At 42.7% G+C, this 13,082-nt stretch overlaps 1 protein-coding gene across 8 annotated transcripts in view; it reads left to right on the top strand.

Annotated features, from left to right (window-relative positions):
- The window catches only part of RET (ret proto-oncogene), a 125,995-nt gene that overhangs the window by 85,984 nt on the left and 26,929 nt on the right, over window positions 1-13,082 (top strand). For all 8 annotated transcript variants that reach the window (XM_082222315.1, XM_082222316.1, XM_082222319.1 and 5 more), the window contains 6 exons: window positions 1,524-1,723; window positions 6,885-7,143; window positions 7,460-7,585; window positions 8,460-8,570; window positions 11,585-11,704; window positions 12,786-13,039. In XM_082222315.1, the coding sequence (XP_082078441.1) occupies window positions 1,524-1,723; window positions 6,885-7,143; window positions 7,460-7,585; window positions 8,460-8,570; window positions 11,585-11,704; window positions 12,786-13,039 (1,070 nt within the window). The remainder of the gene's footprint in view (window positions 1-1,523; window positions 1,724-6,884; window positions 7,144-7,459; window positions 7,586-8,459; window positions 8,571-11,584; window positions 11,705-12,785; window positions 13,040-13,082) is intronic.

Raw genomic sequence — 13,082 nt, 5'->3', positions numbered from 1 at the left:
TAATCTCCCATGCTTTGCAACAAACTAGGACCTGTTTGAGCACTGCACTGTAATTATTTATTTATGTTGAGATGTACACCAGCAACAGACATGGCCCTCCCTTGTGGAATTGGGGCAACAGTTGGATTTTGCCATGGAAAAGTGTTTCAGTTTTCAGATGTTCAAAGAAATCAAGGTATTAACTAAATCCCTTACAATAAACTGCCTTTACTATGGAAGGCAAGAATATGCAAACGCAAGTTCATGGCAGACCATGGGAACTTGCCAGGTATGCTTGAAAATCCTAACCAACAATGGAATATCATTGTGCTCACAGCTCAACGGTTCATGTTCAGTACCTTCAGTTCAGTTCATTTGTTGGCATAATTCCCAGTTGCGTTAGTGGACTAAAGATAAAGATTTGTGTCCTAAAATAAACCAGTTAACAATTTTAAAGTTCAAGATGGTTTGGAGCATTTTCAAATTTTAGGAGATGAAATTAACTGGCCTTTTCAATATTTATATGGTGACAAGAAACCAAGAGCTTTTAATTGCAACTGTTGTGCAAAGGCATATGGTCAGATTATATTCCAGTCTGTACAATGAATAGTAATACTGTTTCCTTTAAATGAAAGTATAATAACTGTTCTGGTTCAGAAATAACAGTCTTGGTCCAACAAGCCATGGTTTATCGGATCAAAAATGAGACTTTCACCTGCATTCTCCTGCAGGTTGTTGTTATTTTAAAATACAATACAGTGGACCCTCCTGATATGAACTTCATTTGTTCAAGGGGTCCGTACGTACCCCAAAAAGTCCGCATCTAGAGGTGCCGCTTCTGTGCATGTGCATGGCGTGAAAGAGCGCTTCTGCACATGCATGCGCGGTGAAACCTGAAAGTAACATAACCCGGGGGTCCGCTGTATTAAAAGCAGCTTACACTAATTACAATCAGGAAAATACGGTAGGTCCTAAAATATATATCTGAAGTGTCCAAGGCCAGAGTAAAGAAGTATGTCTGATGAAAACTGCATAATGAAGGGGCCAGACACATCTCTGTGACAAGTATGATTGAAAGAGGGCTGAAGAGCTATGTTGGGTCATGTAACTGTTCCAAATAAGATTGTTTCTTCTGTTTCTCTCTGATGCACATGCTTAGTGGGGTTTTTGATTTGTCTTATAGAACAGAGCTCTGCACACCGTTATGCCTGTGCCCAATTTTCGCCACGAGCTCTACATTGTAGAGTTTGAGACTCTTAATCTCAAAGTTGTGGGTTTGAGCCCCACTTTGGGCAAAAGATTCCTGCATTGCAGGGGGTTGGGCTAAACGATCCTTGTGGCCCCTTCCAGTTCTATGACACTCTGATTCTACAATCTGCTCTTAGGGTGCCTTTTTCACTCCTGCATGCCAAACCAGCCATTTTTGCCCTGCTTTCTGTGTCCACTGGATGTCTCTCTTGACCACCTTTCTCTTTCCTCGAGAGAATATCCCTGAAGTGTTTATGTATTGCGAACTTAATGAGTCCAGTCTTCTGTTTCTGCAGGACTGGTGTTAGGCAAGAGCATTTCAGTTACTGAAAGCAGCTCCCACCAGGTGGACGTTATTGTGAACGACACAGAATACCAGGGGCCTAACAAATCCCTGATGCTCCACTTCAATGTCACCATTCTTCCAATCAGCATCCAGTTTTCAAACGTGACATATCAGTTCACAGTGAACAGAAATGCTGCCAACTTTTCACAAGTAAGGATTGTGTGCTCTTTTGTTCCATTTGGAAATTCAACTTGGAATTTACAGTGCCAGAAAACATTTATATAAATGAATATCCTTCAGAGGTTGATTATGTCCTTTGTTGTCTTTCCAACTTTTTAAAAATAAAAATAAATAGTACAATTTCTTGTGCCAAGGGCGGGCGTGTTTTGCTAAGGAGTGCTTCCTCTCAGGTTGGAAAGAGCACAGAGTCCCCTGCCATTTCTGGGGAGTTTCATTCTGGGGAGTTTCATTCTGGGGAGTTTCATTCTGGGGAGTTTCATTCTGGGGAGTTTCATTCCAGAAGGGAGATGTCTCAGTGGCTACCCTGGTCCTCTTCTCATACAGCTTCTCAGCTCTGATGGTGCAAGGTGTAGAGTTTCTTCCTTGTTAAAGTCTGTTGACTGCTGCACTTCTAGGCTTGTAGAAACCAGTCCCTCTAGGTTGAATATTGTAGTGTGTCAAACCTTGGCTGTGTGGGGTTGTTCTAGGGAGTCTTGAAAAGTGACATCATAGTAGACAATTTCAGGGCAACTCAAAAGGTATGAAAATGTTCATATTAGGGATTTTGATCTTTTTTAAAAAAATTCAGCACACCTCATGTGAGTCTTGCAGTGATGGCAGCTGGGTTAAGCACTAGGGAACCCCCCCTGCTGACTTCCACTGCTGGGCATGTACCACCCATCAGCCTACCCTGTGCTAGATCATACTACTCCCTCATTTCCTACATATTTACCCCGCTATATGTTGTTTGTCTTTCAGTAGATCTAGAATACTAGCTGAGTGTACATTCATTTTTTTTTAAATGAATGGGCAAGATGAAATGAAGGGCTCCTTTGTTTCATTCGTTTTTATTAAAGAAACGAATGCACGAGTTCCAAAATGATTCCAAGCATCGTATAAATAATCTGATAATCAAAACTATTTTAGCTTTCATCCCCACCCCCACCCCACCCCTTATGAGTCAGAATAGGTCAGATGGAGGTTTCAGAGAGAGCAGGGTGTCAGGAGTCTGCCCGGTCTTCAGCTCAAACACATTGCAACCAAAGTGTCCAACATTCTGGTTGGTCTTCCCCCCCCCCCATTGAACCTTCCAATCATAGTGCTAAGGAGAGGGAATTGTGAAAGTCTATAAAAGAGAGAGAGAATGCTTGGGTTTTGGTTTTTGCCTCTGCAGATTTTCTCCTCCATTAATGAATATTCGCAGGTCTGTCTTTTGGTTGGTTTGTTCTTTGTCTTTCACAAAAACAGTTCCCACTCAGTCACCCCCTTGCAGTTCCTTGAAACATTTTCAATCCACTTCGCACTGTATTACTCCTACCTCTCCCCACTCCCTTGTGTTTACTTACTTAAAGTATTTTCATCTCCCTCATCGCTTGACAAGGCTCCTAGAGTGGCGTACGTTAGATTGATAAAAACAGCAACATATGATTAAGGCAGTAAAAATAGGCTATTTAAAGAGGTGGCACTTACGACAATTTGGTGCTGCTTCCACTCCTGCTCACAGGACAGTTGGTTTTTAATGGGCACCAGGAGAGGAAGAAGGGACCAGTCTCTCCCGATGAAGTGATTTGCAGTTTATATTTTAGAGAAATACATTAATTAAAAGTTACGCAATCTCGGTAAATCGTACTCTAAGTAGATTAATGTTGGATAGCACCCACAGCCTGTGCAAGTGTATGAACTGGGGGAGACTGGGGGAGCAAGTGGCACCCGCATAGTTGCAGAGCAATTTAAGCTTCATGGGTCCACAGTGGTTAATGGCTGCTGGTAATTTGTCAACGCAAAAGCCGCTACATCCAAAATCCACTTGGCAGTGGCTGAAAGACGCTGTGGCAAGCAGAAAACACCCACACCTGGCAGCGGAGACATACAATTTCCACCAGTGACACCAGATCCTGACGTACCAGCCACCCAAAACACACACAACCACCAACACATGCACGTAACAAGCACACCCCGGTGCAACACTGGAAACAAATGCATGTACACACGCTGGCACCCCTGAAATGCACAGCAATCACAGCCCCCGCGTGCTCCCCCACAAATCAAGAAACCATGACAACACAAAGAGAGCAATGCGAAGGAGAGCTCTATTGGAGCCATGGAAGCCCACACAGTCACAGCAGCATGCAGTAATGACAGGCAGACCAAATACCCCTTGCTCCCATAGGGGACACTCCCTCTCAGATGTGGCAGGTGGAGGTGAGCAGGCACATCAGTACTGGTGATGACACCACAGCTCACATCCTAACCATAGCTAGATTGATGGCCTTCAGCATTGGATAATGGAGCACCAGTCTCTCCCTGGTGGCCACCCAGGACCCTGGTATGGCACCAGAGCATAATTCTCCCCCTGCAGCACAGGGGAAGAAGCAGAGCATGTCTGGAGTGGCTGAGCACGTATCATGCGTGCCTCCTATGGTTGATGCCAGGCGCCTCTGCAACCTGTGTGGTTTGTGATCTGCAAAACAAAAGTTATACAAGAGTTAGCTTATAGACACAGGTGCCATGTTGACTAGTGGCTTAGCAATCTTTTACTCCTGTTAGGCACCTACTGCAAAAAGTGTACCTAGTGTGGGGTTGATTTCCCCAGATTGGGCCCAGCCCATTACTTCCTATGTGACTTCAGCTGAAAGGGGTATTTTATACTTGTCTGTTTTCCCCTCAACCGTGAAGGTCTCAGGTATGTTGTATCCTAACCTACCCAACACGGCAGACTTGGAGTTCTGATTGCACCTGGTGTGTTTTTGCTGCTCCAATGAGTGTCTTTAGTTAAATTTGCAAAGTTAGTTCTATTTACAGTTAGTTTACATCACTGTTGGGCTTTGCCTTTTTATTGTCTATAAAATCGGTTCCCTTGTTCTTTTCTGTCTAAAATTTCAGATAGGATCCCTTGGATGAGAATTTCTGAAAACTTAATGTTAATTGGATCGAGAACCCCCCCCCCCAAAAAAAGTTGCAAAAGCAGCAAAACAGAAACTGTGGGTATCCTATTGAAGGCAATGGGAGATGAAAACTAAATAATATAAAAAATAATGAATGAAATAACTAAATAAATGAAGTTTTAAAAGTAAGACTGAATGGATTAACCAAACTAAACATTCCTCTTCACCCCTATAATTAGCATAACATTGTTTCTCCCCCATTTTTGAACAGCATACAAAAATAGACTTGGAATGCCTCCTCCCGAGTCTTGTAGATTGAATATACATTACAGATGCATTCCATATGTTTGTGCTTCAGGCTTGCTTCAGGTTTTCTTCAGACTGGCTTGCATTTATCAGCATGTGGAGTTCAGGCATCAACTTATTTACTGTTTTGTCCTGTGGAAACTTTCTAATGCAGATTTTCAGGAAGAGAGGAAATAATCAAAATACTTGGGATCTTGAGCTTACCCTTCCATAGGAAGTGCCATTCAATCTCTGTTTACAGACGCAGGAAATCAGCACCCTCCCTTCCTCGTTCAATTTGAAGGGTGGTAGTTGTAGGTAATAATTGTTACTGCCTTCTAAGGGGGAAGATAGCTAGCAAGCTTGCTCTCTCTGCTGTGCAGGTATCTTCTCACCTAAGCCAAGTGCTCCATGCAAATGCCCAGTCATGTGCAGCCCCCGTTTGTTTGGTTCTTGCCCCAGAAGGGAAGGAGGCAAGCTTGTGCATATGATTTGGGGCATAGCATCTCCCCTCCTTCCTCTCGATTTGGGTGTCAATTTAAGATCTGCAGCAAGGAATTTGATTCAAGCAGCTCACTCCTTAGAGGGTGGCACTCCACATTCTTGAAGTATTAAGCATAATCTGGAATGATTAGCTAGCACAGGGGGAAGTTCAGGATGAACTAACGCAAAGGCAAAATGGCCTTTTGCCCCGAGGAGAATATGAGAGTATGAAGAAGCAATGAACCTTTGGGCTGATGCCATTTCTCCATTTTGACAGTCAAGTGAATGAATGAAGAATCATGAACATGGCCTGGAAGCAGCCTGTCCCACATCAAAAATAGGATTTAACCCCCCAATGGCTTCAAAAAGGACGCTCTATCCACTTGTTCTCAGGCAAAATTATCACGTGTGATTTTTTTAAGGAGGGAAAGTTGCTGTGAATCTCACAGTACACATACTTTCCATTTGGATTGCAGTTGAGGATAGAGATACATACAAATGAAATGAGATGCTGTATCTTTTTAAATTTGTGTTTTCTTGTCTGGTTGTAGAACAAAAACATCTTGGGGCACTAATTGAGCTCGGTTCATCAGATGTTTGCAGAGTTACCCTTGGGGTGTATGTGTGTATATGAAAAGAGAGAGATGGGATCTGTAAACAATGTGCCCCAAAGGCCATTATATATAGAGGTACATAGCCCATCTGTGCAAAGGTCAAATGTACATAATAGTATTTACCGTTAACTTTGCATTGAAATGTCACATGTCTTCTATAATGTGCGAAATTCATGGCTTTTGGGATCTGCTGTTTGCAGTGTTATCTTCTGCACTCATCTCTGTGTGTGCATGTGTGTGACCTATCTACGAGGGAGATCACTCAATGTGTCTTAGTCCGTGAAAGCTTATGCCACAATAAATCTGTTAGTGTTTGAGTTGTTGAATGTTGGCTACTGTCATGTTGCCAATCAGGAAAGTCCCTTTCAGTTGACCCCACCTGCTTGGTTGCAGTGCTCGCGTACTTGTGAAAGAGCACACCACAAAGCAATTCCACCATGGTTTGATGGGTGTGAGAGGAGGAAAGCAATGCAGGGCCATAGAAATCCATGCTTACAGCCCAGTCCTATGCAAATCTGCTTGGAAGTAAGCTCTGCGGAATGCAAGGGATTTATTGACATACAAGTGTGGATAGTATGGCTTTAAATTTGGGAGCCCTTTATAGATGCTTCTTCACATACTTAAATGTGGTTTCCCCAACCACATGAGCAAGAAAATTATTGTTTCGCCTGCAAACAAGTATTTCTACCAATCCAGTTGTCATTGGATCCCACAATGTGTGAAATTGTGTCCAGAGTTGCAGAGCATTAGCATCTCTGAATATACTGTTGCTTCTCTATGATATTAACTGTTGATAACATGCATGAGGCCACCATTAGTGCTGCTTCGGTATGTTTGTTGCTGGTGGCATTTTTGATGATGATTTCCCTTTTTCTTTGAGCCCAGATAGGAAAAATCTGCATTGACAACTGCATGAGGTTTTATGGCGTCAACGTCACCTATAGCTTACAGACCCCCAATGTCAGCTGCTATGCTGTGGAGATTGCTCAGGGCCCTGAAGACCAGTATGGGACCCTCTACGTGAATGATTCTGCTGTGCTACAGAGACCTGACTGTAAAGAAATCCAGTATGCTGTACTAGCTAAAGAAGAGCAGAGCAGGAAGGAAGCGCTCACCCATGTTACCATTGTCCTTGATGGATCACGTAAGTTGTCTCTGGGCTTTGGTCTTGGTGGTGATATGAGCTCTGAATACGCAAAGCCTCCAATACTTGAATATGCAAAATATTTGGTTATTCAGGCCTTTTAATGCAGCAGCCCTTGAATGTGAGATATAGGCCACAGGGAGCCTGTTAACATCCTCCCTTCTCTCACTCTGGACAGCAACACAGAACTGTGTTGTTGGATGAAATCCTTTGAATTCAAAGGAAAGAATATGCTCTTTGCATTTTGTAAGCATTGGGTAGACGCTTACATAATTTTCTGGTGGTGGTATAGCCCTTCTCCTCCTCTTCTTTGTAGCTATACATACCGATGATGGTTGCCCAGACTCATGTTCGATGAGCAAGACCCGATCAGAATGTGAAGAGTGTGGTGGCCTTGGAGCGCTAATGGGAAAATGCCAGTGGAGACAGGGAAGTGGTAAAGGTATGTCCAGACATTCAGCAATTGAATGGGAATCTAGAGTAGGGCATTGAAGAGCATGGGCAATTCTGTCACTGGGAACCTCAGTCGGATATTGAGGACATTCAGGGCATTCTTTGTTACCCTGAGTTGCAAACATATTAATATTAATTGATCATTTTATTCCTTGAGCAGCCTTTACTGCTGTGTGTGTGTGTGTGTGTTTGAGTGTGTTTGAGAGGTGATACTTAAAGATACTGGGAAATCAGATATTGTTATTGCAACCTATAAGAAGTCAAATACACTCTCAATTCCTCTCAGCCTTCTGTTAGACAAACACTTTTGTATGAGATTTTGTGCAGGAAAGAAGAATAGCGCTATGTCATCTTTTACATAATGAGTCACTGATAAGATAGCTTTGTTTGGAGTGGCAGCATATGTATTTTAAGGTGAATTCCTTCAGACCAATATAGTAAATTGCCATGGAGACAACTTATATTAGGATCAGTTTGATTCAGTCTTGGAGGTGTACAGCAAGCAGCTGGAACAGTGGCTGTGATAAACACACACACACACACACACACACACACAGAAGAATTACTATGTGCTTCTTCAGGGGGTGTTCCAAGGCCTGAAGGAACCAATTTGCCTCGTAAATGTTTGCTGCTAAAATTTAGCAAAGTCCTAATCAACTTATTTGAAGAGGTGTAGAAAGAGCTTTCAGATTCAGAAAGTCACCTGAACTGAAAAATAAATATAATTACAGTCTTTCCTTTGACGGTTTCATGCAGCATCACTTTAGGGAGCATAAAGGGTAATTTTTCAGTAGCTCATCTTGCAGTGTAAAGATGCTGAGGCCACAACATGCTAAGTTCCTTCTTTTGTTTCTTGTTCTTAGGAATAACAACAAACTATTCCACCTGCAGTCCAAGCATCAAGACCTGCCCGGATGCTATCTGTGACGCTGTTGAGAGCAGAGATAAAAAAATATGCCCTCAGGATTGCACAAGTATGGAATCGACACCTCTCAATTTTCTTTTCTCTTGAGTTTTGCTTTCCTACTTCTGGGTCAAGCTGTTGCTTTATCTTAAATGTGAACCAGGGCCAAAACGTTTACAACTGTCTTCAAGGTTGTGCAAGTTTCTTTTAAGGCAGATAACAGCTGTGTTACTTTTTGCATTCAGACTGATTTATGCAGGCTGCCTGTATAAATATTAGAATGTGCTTATTCTGTATTTTATTTTATTGTTTTTTGAAAATAGCCATGACCCAAAGAACTACTCTAGGAAGGTAACAAGAGATTTTCTACTTGGTTTTTCTCTGCTAGTTGTTTTATTTTGGTCCAACCACAGCCACTCTGCATTAGTGGCTATTTCTGAAGATGCCCAGAGTTTCAGGGTGGCTATATCAAAAAAATTAACTGGAATTAAAAACACAACATAGATTCAAAATAATTTTTTTAAAGAAAGGTTATGTCTTGAAGGTACTGGTTTCTATTTTATTTAAATGTGATAATTCTCACTTTAGGCTCTGATGTTGCAGCAGAACTGTACCATGAGTTCTAGTTCCATAGTTACTGGGTTGAGTGGTTATATTCAGTAATAGCATACATCCTGCCTGGATAGTTTAATGTTCAGTTAAAGGGTTATATAATGTAGTTATACTTAGCACTTTTGTTGAGTGCCTTGAGCCAGAGTGTCTCTGAGCACTCTGCAAAAGTTGTTAAGTATCTTTATTGCCATTTAAGATGAGGACATATAATAGGAAAAAAGGCTAAACTGATTCTTCCAAGAAGTGAAAAGGGATATTATTTTCCTGGTTCTCCCATTATCCTCCCCCTGTGCGCTATACTGGGCTGAAGTCCAAATTTAATGTGTGTGTATTTCTTAGTTACCTATGTATTGTAGCTAAGTATGCTCAGGGTAGCATTCTTGTACTGCAGTCCTCTATTTGACCCCCTTGGTTAAACCCAGTGGGATTTACTTTGAATAAGCAATGGCAATGGGCTGTAAGGGTTCCTGGCTATTCACCCATTCAGATACTGGCCTGGCATGTTAAGTCTCAGGAAGACACAGGTGCACTCATGTGTGTAACAGGTACACCTATCACATCATACATTATCTCTTGATACCCAGACCACAAATTAAAGTGGGGTTCGTTGTTCTAGGGGCAGCTTGCCCTTGCACAGAACTGTGCGATAGTAGGAAGCAGACTCAGCACTGCGGTATTGTAAGCAAAATACTATGCTTCTCTTATATTCGGGAATGCCTGTGCACTTCTTAATGGATTCTCATCATCAGCTGGCACTGACTGGTTTGCTGAGCCTTGATGAAAAATCTTCTGTTTAAACATATGGTTCCCCACATCCCTCTGCGGTAGGAACTTCCACTGGAAACTGCTGCAAGGTTCATTTTCTTATGAGGAGAGAGCACTGGAAACACGAGGCATTTTGGGGGGACATCTGTTTATTTACAAGTATACACACACTGAACATGGGGCAGCAGACAAGCACAGAGAGAAAATGCTCATTATAAAATACAATCAGTTTCCCCCAAAGCAAACAGCATCCACTTGGACCACCCATCCAGTTTTTCCTGTCAGCTGCAAAACTCAGACCTTTGTCCCACTTACTGCTACATTTCAAAACCAGACTGTTTCTTCCTCATCACGCATGCAGGCATGCATTGGCAAAACATTGCTTTTTACCCCCACCCCCAGTAAGCAAGTATACCCTACATTTTCCCTTGGAAGCAACAATTCATCTTTAGAGCTCATTAGAGGAATAAATGCAGATGTTAGGCAGGCAAAAGCTAATGGATAGTCCATTCTTTTCCTTGACACTCATACAACCCAATAATTTTTCCATTATTGTCATGTCCTGCTTTCCCTATCCCTCACACCTCCCAGTGGTCTTCCCAAACCCTTCCAGTTGTGTTGGACTACAACTTCCATCCCCCCCTGACTGTTAGCCACACTAGCTGGAGCTCATGGGAGTTGTATTCTGGAAGCTGCCCTTATTGAGGAAGACTGGCCATTCTCCATTGCCTCCAAATCACCTCCTCCTACCCATGCCTGTTTCCCCATCCTCCTTTGCTATGCTGTAGCATCAACCTGCCTTGTATTTTATTTGAATCTGTTCTTGAGCACCCAACCACAATGGCACTAGGGGAATAAGTCCGTTCCACCTATTGCTGCAAGAGAAGTGATGCCCATTTCCAAATGCTGTCTGTCTCTCCCGTTCTACCAGCTTGTGGGGAGGGGAGAAAGAAAGCTATGTTTTGCAAGCAAGAGCAGCAAAGCAGAGACGCTCCACTTGCAAATGCCAGCCTTGTCTCTCCCCTGCTGATCAATGGTGGGGAAGAGAGAAATGAGCAGATTGCCATCCCTGTGCTCAGTGCTTGGAGGGTCCCTTTCATTGTGGTTCCTGCTGCTGTGTTGTCACCAGGGTAGGGTGCAGATTGCCACCCCTCTCACCTTGCTACCCAGGACACCAGCAGCTCCTCTCTCTCTCTCTCTCTCTCTCTCTCTCACACACACACACACCCTCAGTCCGGGTCTGGCAACATATTGTGTGCATAGATTGATGCATACAGTTGCATATGGATAAGCGTCATTGATTTGCTGGGACTCAGTCATGGCATAGTGGGCAGGATTATAGCTTCGAAGACTATTTCCAGTAAAGTAAAGCTAGCAGTGGTGCAGCTGCTTTTGCATGTACAGCAAATCTATACACCATTGTGAATTCCGTTTCACGTTTGTCTCTACTGTCATATTTTAAGGCAGGCTGTTTTGTGGCAGCAATGGATAATTATCATAATAGCCACACAAAACAAGGTCTCATGTGGTTGCTTCTTAGAGCTAAGCTCCAAAGACAGATGCCAGTTTTTGCGCCCAGATTTGTTTCTTATGTTTTTACAAACGAAATTTCAAATGCTCAACAGGATAAACCCACAGAACATACTGACATGATATTTTGAGCCCTGGCTGTGGAATGGTGCATGCTCACATTTGTGTTTCATTTAGGGACCAACATTGTTGGTGGCCACCAGAAAGGCCTGAATGGACTGGGAATCAAGGCAGGACATGGTGTTTGTCACTGCTTTCCAGGAACTAGCTGTTACTGCGAGAAAGATGATATCAGAGGTAAGTCTGAAGTTTATTTACTGACTTTACGCTTGTGCTTCCATCTTTGATAGATAAAAACTTCTATGTGTGTGCTCTTCCTCTTTCTCTGTCACATGTACATGGGATGGAAGGGTGCATACAGGACACAACCGCAGATGGAAACTGAAGGATAGTGTATTTCTTCCTGCCAAGGAAACATTCAGTACACAACGAGATTTTGATGTAGGAGCACATTGAAATGAGTGATCATCCTCATGCCTTCGCTAATGGAAATAAACTTCCACATATAACTGTCACCATCTCCTTACAGACTGCCCTCAGGTCACTGTGCGCTGGTTGTGGATTCTGAATTCCACATGCCGATGACTTACAGCTGGGATATGTGCTCTCCACAATACCCAAAAGCATCTCCCTGACTATACTGTAAAGTAGCACACATTGCATGAGTTGGGGGCAATTGTGTTGTGAGCTTCCTTGCCCCAAAGCTTTGTCAATGGCAGGCACTCATAAGATGCTGGCTGCAACTCATTTGTTAATAAAATCAGCTTCCAGGGGATGGGAAATTCCCTGTGGCCATGTACACTGATTGCACTATGGTAATAGCAGTAGTAATACAATATGGAGATAATTATTGTGATGTTTAGATTATCATTTTTAAATAGAGATGGAAATGAAGAAAGAGCAAGCACTTTTAATTTTCCAAGGACTCCCCCCCCCCCATTTAATGGCTGACATTATCCTTTAATTAACTCTTGATCAAAAGGGAGATTGAAGAAAATTAAAGATTGAGTGAGATGGGACTGAAAAGAACTAAAGACAGAAGGTGTATCTCAAGCTACACAGTTGGCTTGATTTGGCAGCACTGTTCAATGCAGCCTGCTGATTTTAGGGAGCAAGTATAGCAGCTTTTTGGCAACAGTAAAAGCTGCTTTAACATCTGAGAGTATGTTAAGTAGCTGATGTAGGTGTTCCTCTACTTCCCAAGTTGTTTTCTCCTAATACTTGCTTTCAATAGAGGTACTTTAAATGTGATTGTTAATTGGCATGGAAAGAAAAAAATTGCGGCAAGTGCCATGACCAAATTATTCTTTATCCACAGAGCCATTGTGTGATTACATGTGCAAAACTGTGATTGCAGGAGGAGTCCTGCTATCCTTCATTATTTCGGTACTCCTTTCTTCCTACTTCATCCATCGCTATCACAAGAATTCTCCAAAGCCACCTATTGCTTCTGCAGAGATGACCTTCCGCCGCCCTGCCCAGTCATACCCCATAAGCTACTCATCGACAAATGTCCGTCGACCGTCAATGGACTCTGAGAACCAGATGTCAGTAGACACGTTTAAAATACCTGTAAGTTTTTCCAGTTTTCAGCTACTTACCATTCAAGGCATAT

Source organism: Podarcis vaucheri, assembly GCF_965113315.1.
Source record: "Podarcis vaucheri genome assembly, chromosome: 5".
NCBI classification, from domain to species: domain Eukaryota; kingdom Metazoa; phylum Chordata; class Lepidosauria; order Squamata; family Lacertidae; genus Podarcis; species Podarcis vaucheri.
Note: the sequence above shows the minus strand (reverse complement) of the source record. Positions and strands in the feature narration are given on the sequence as shown.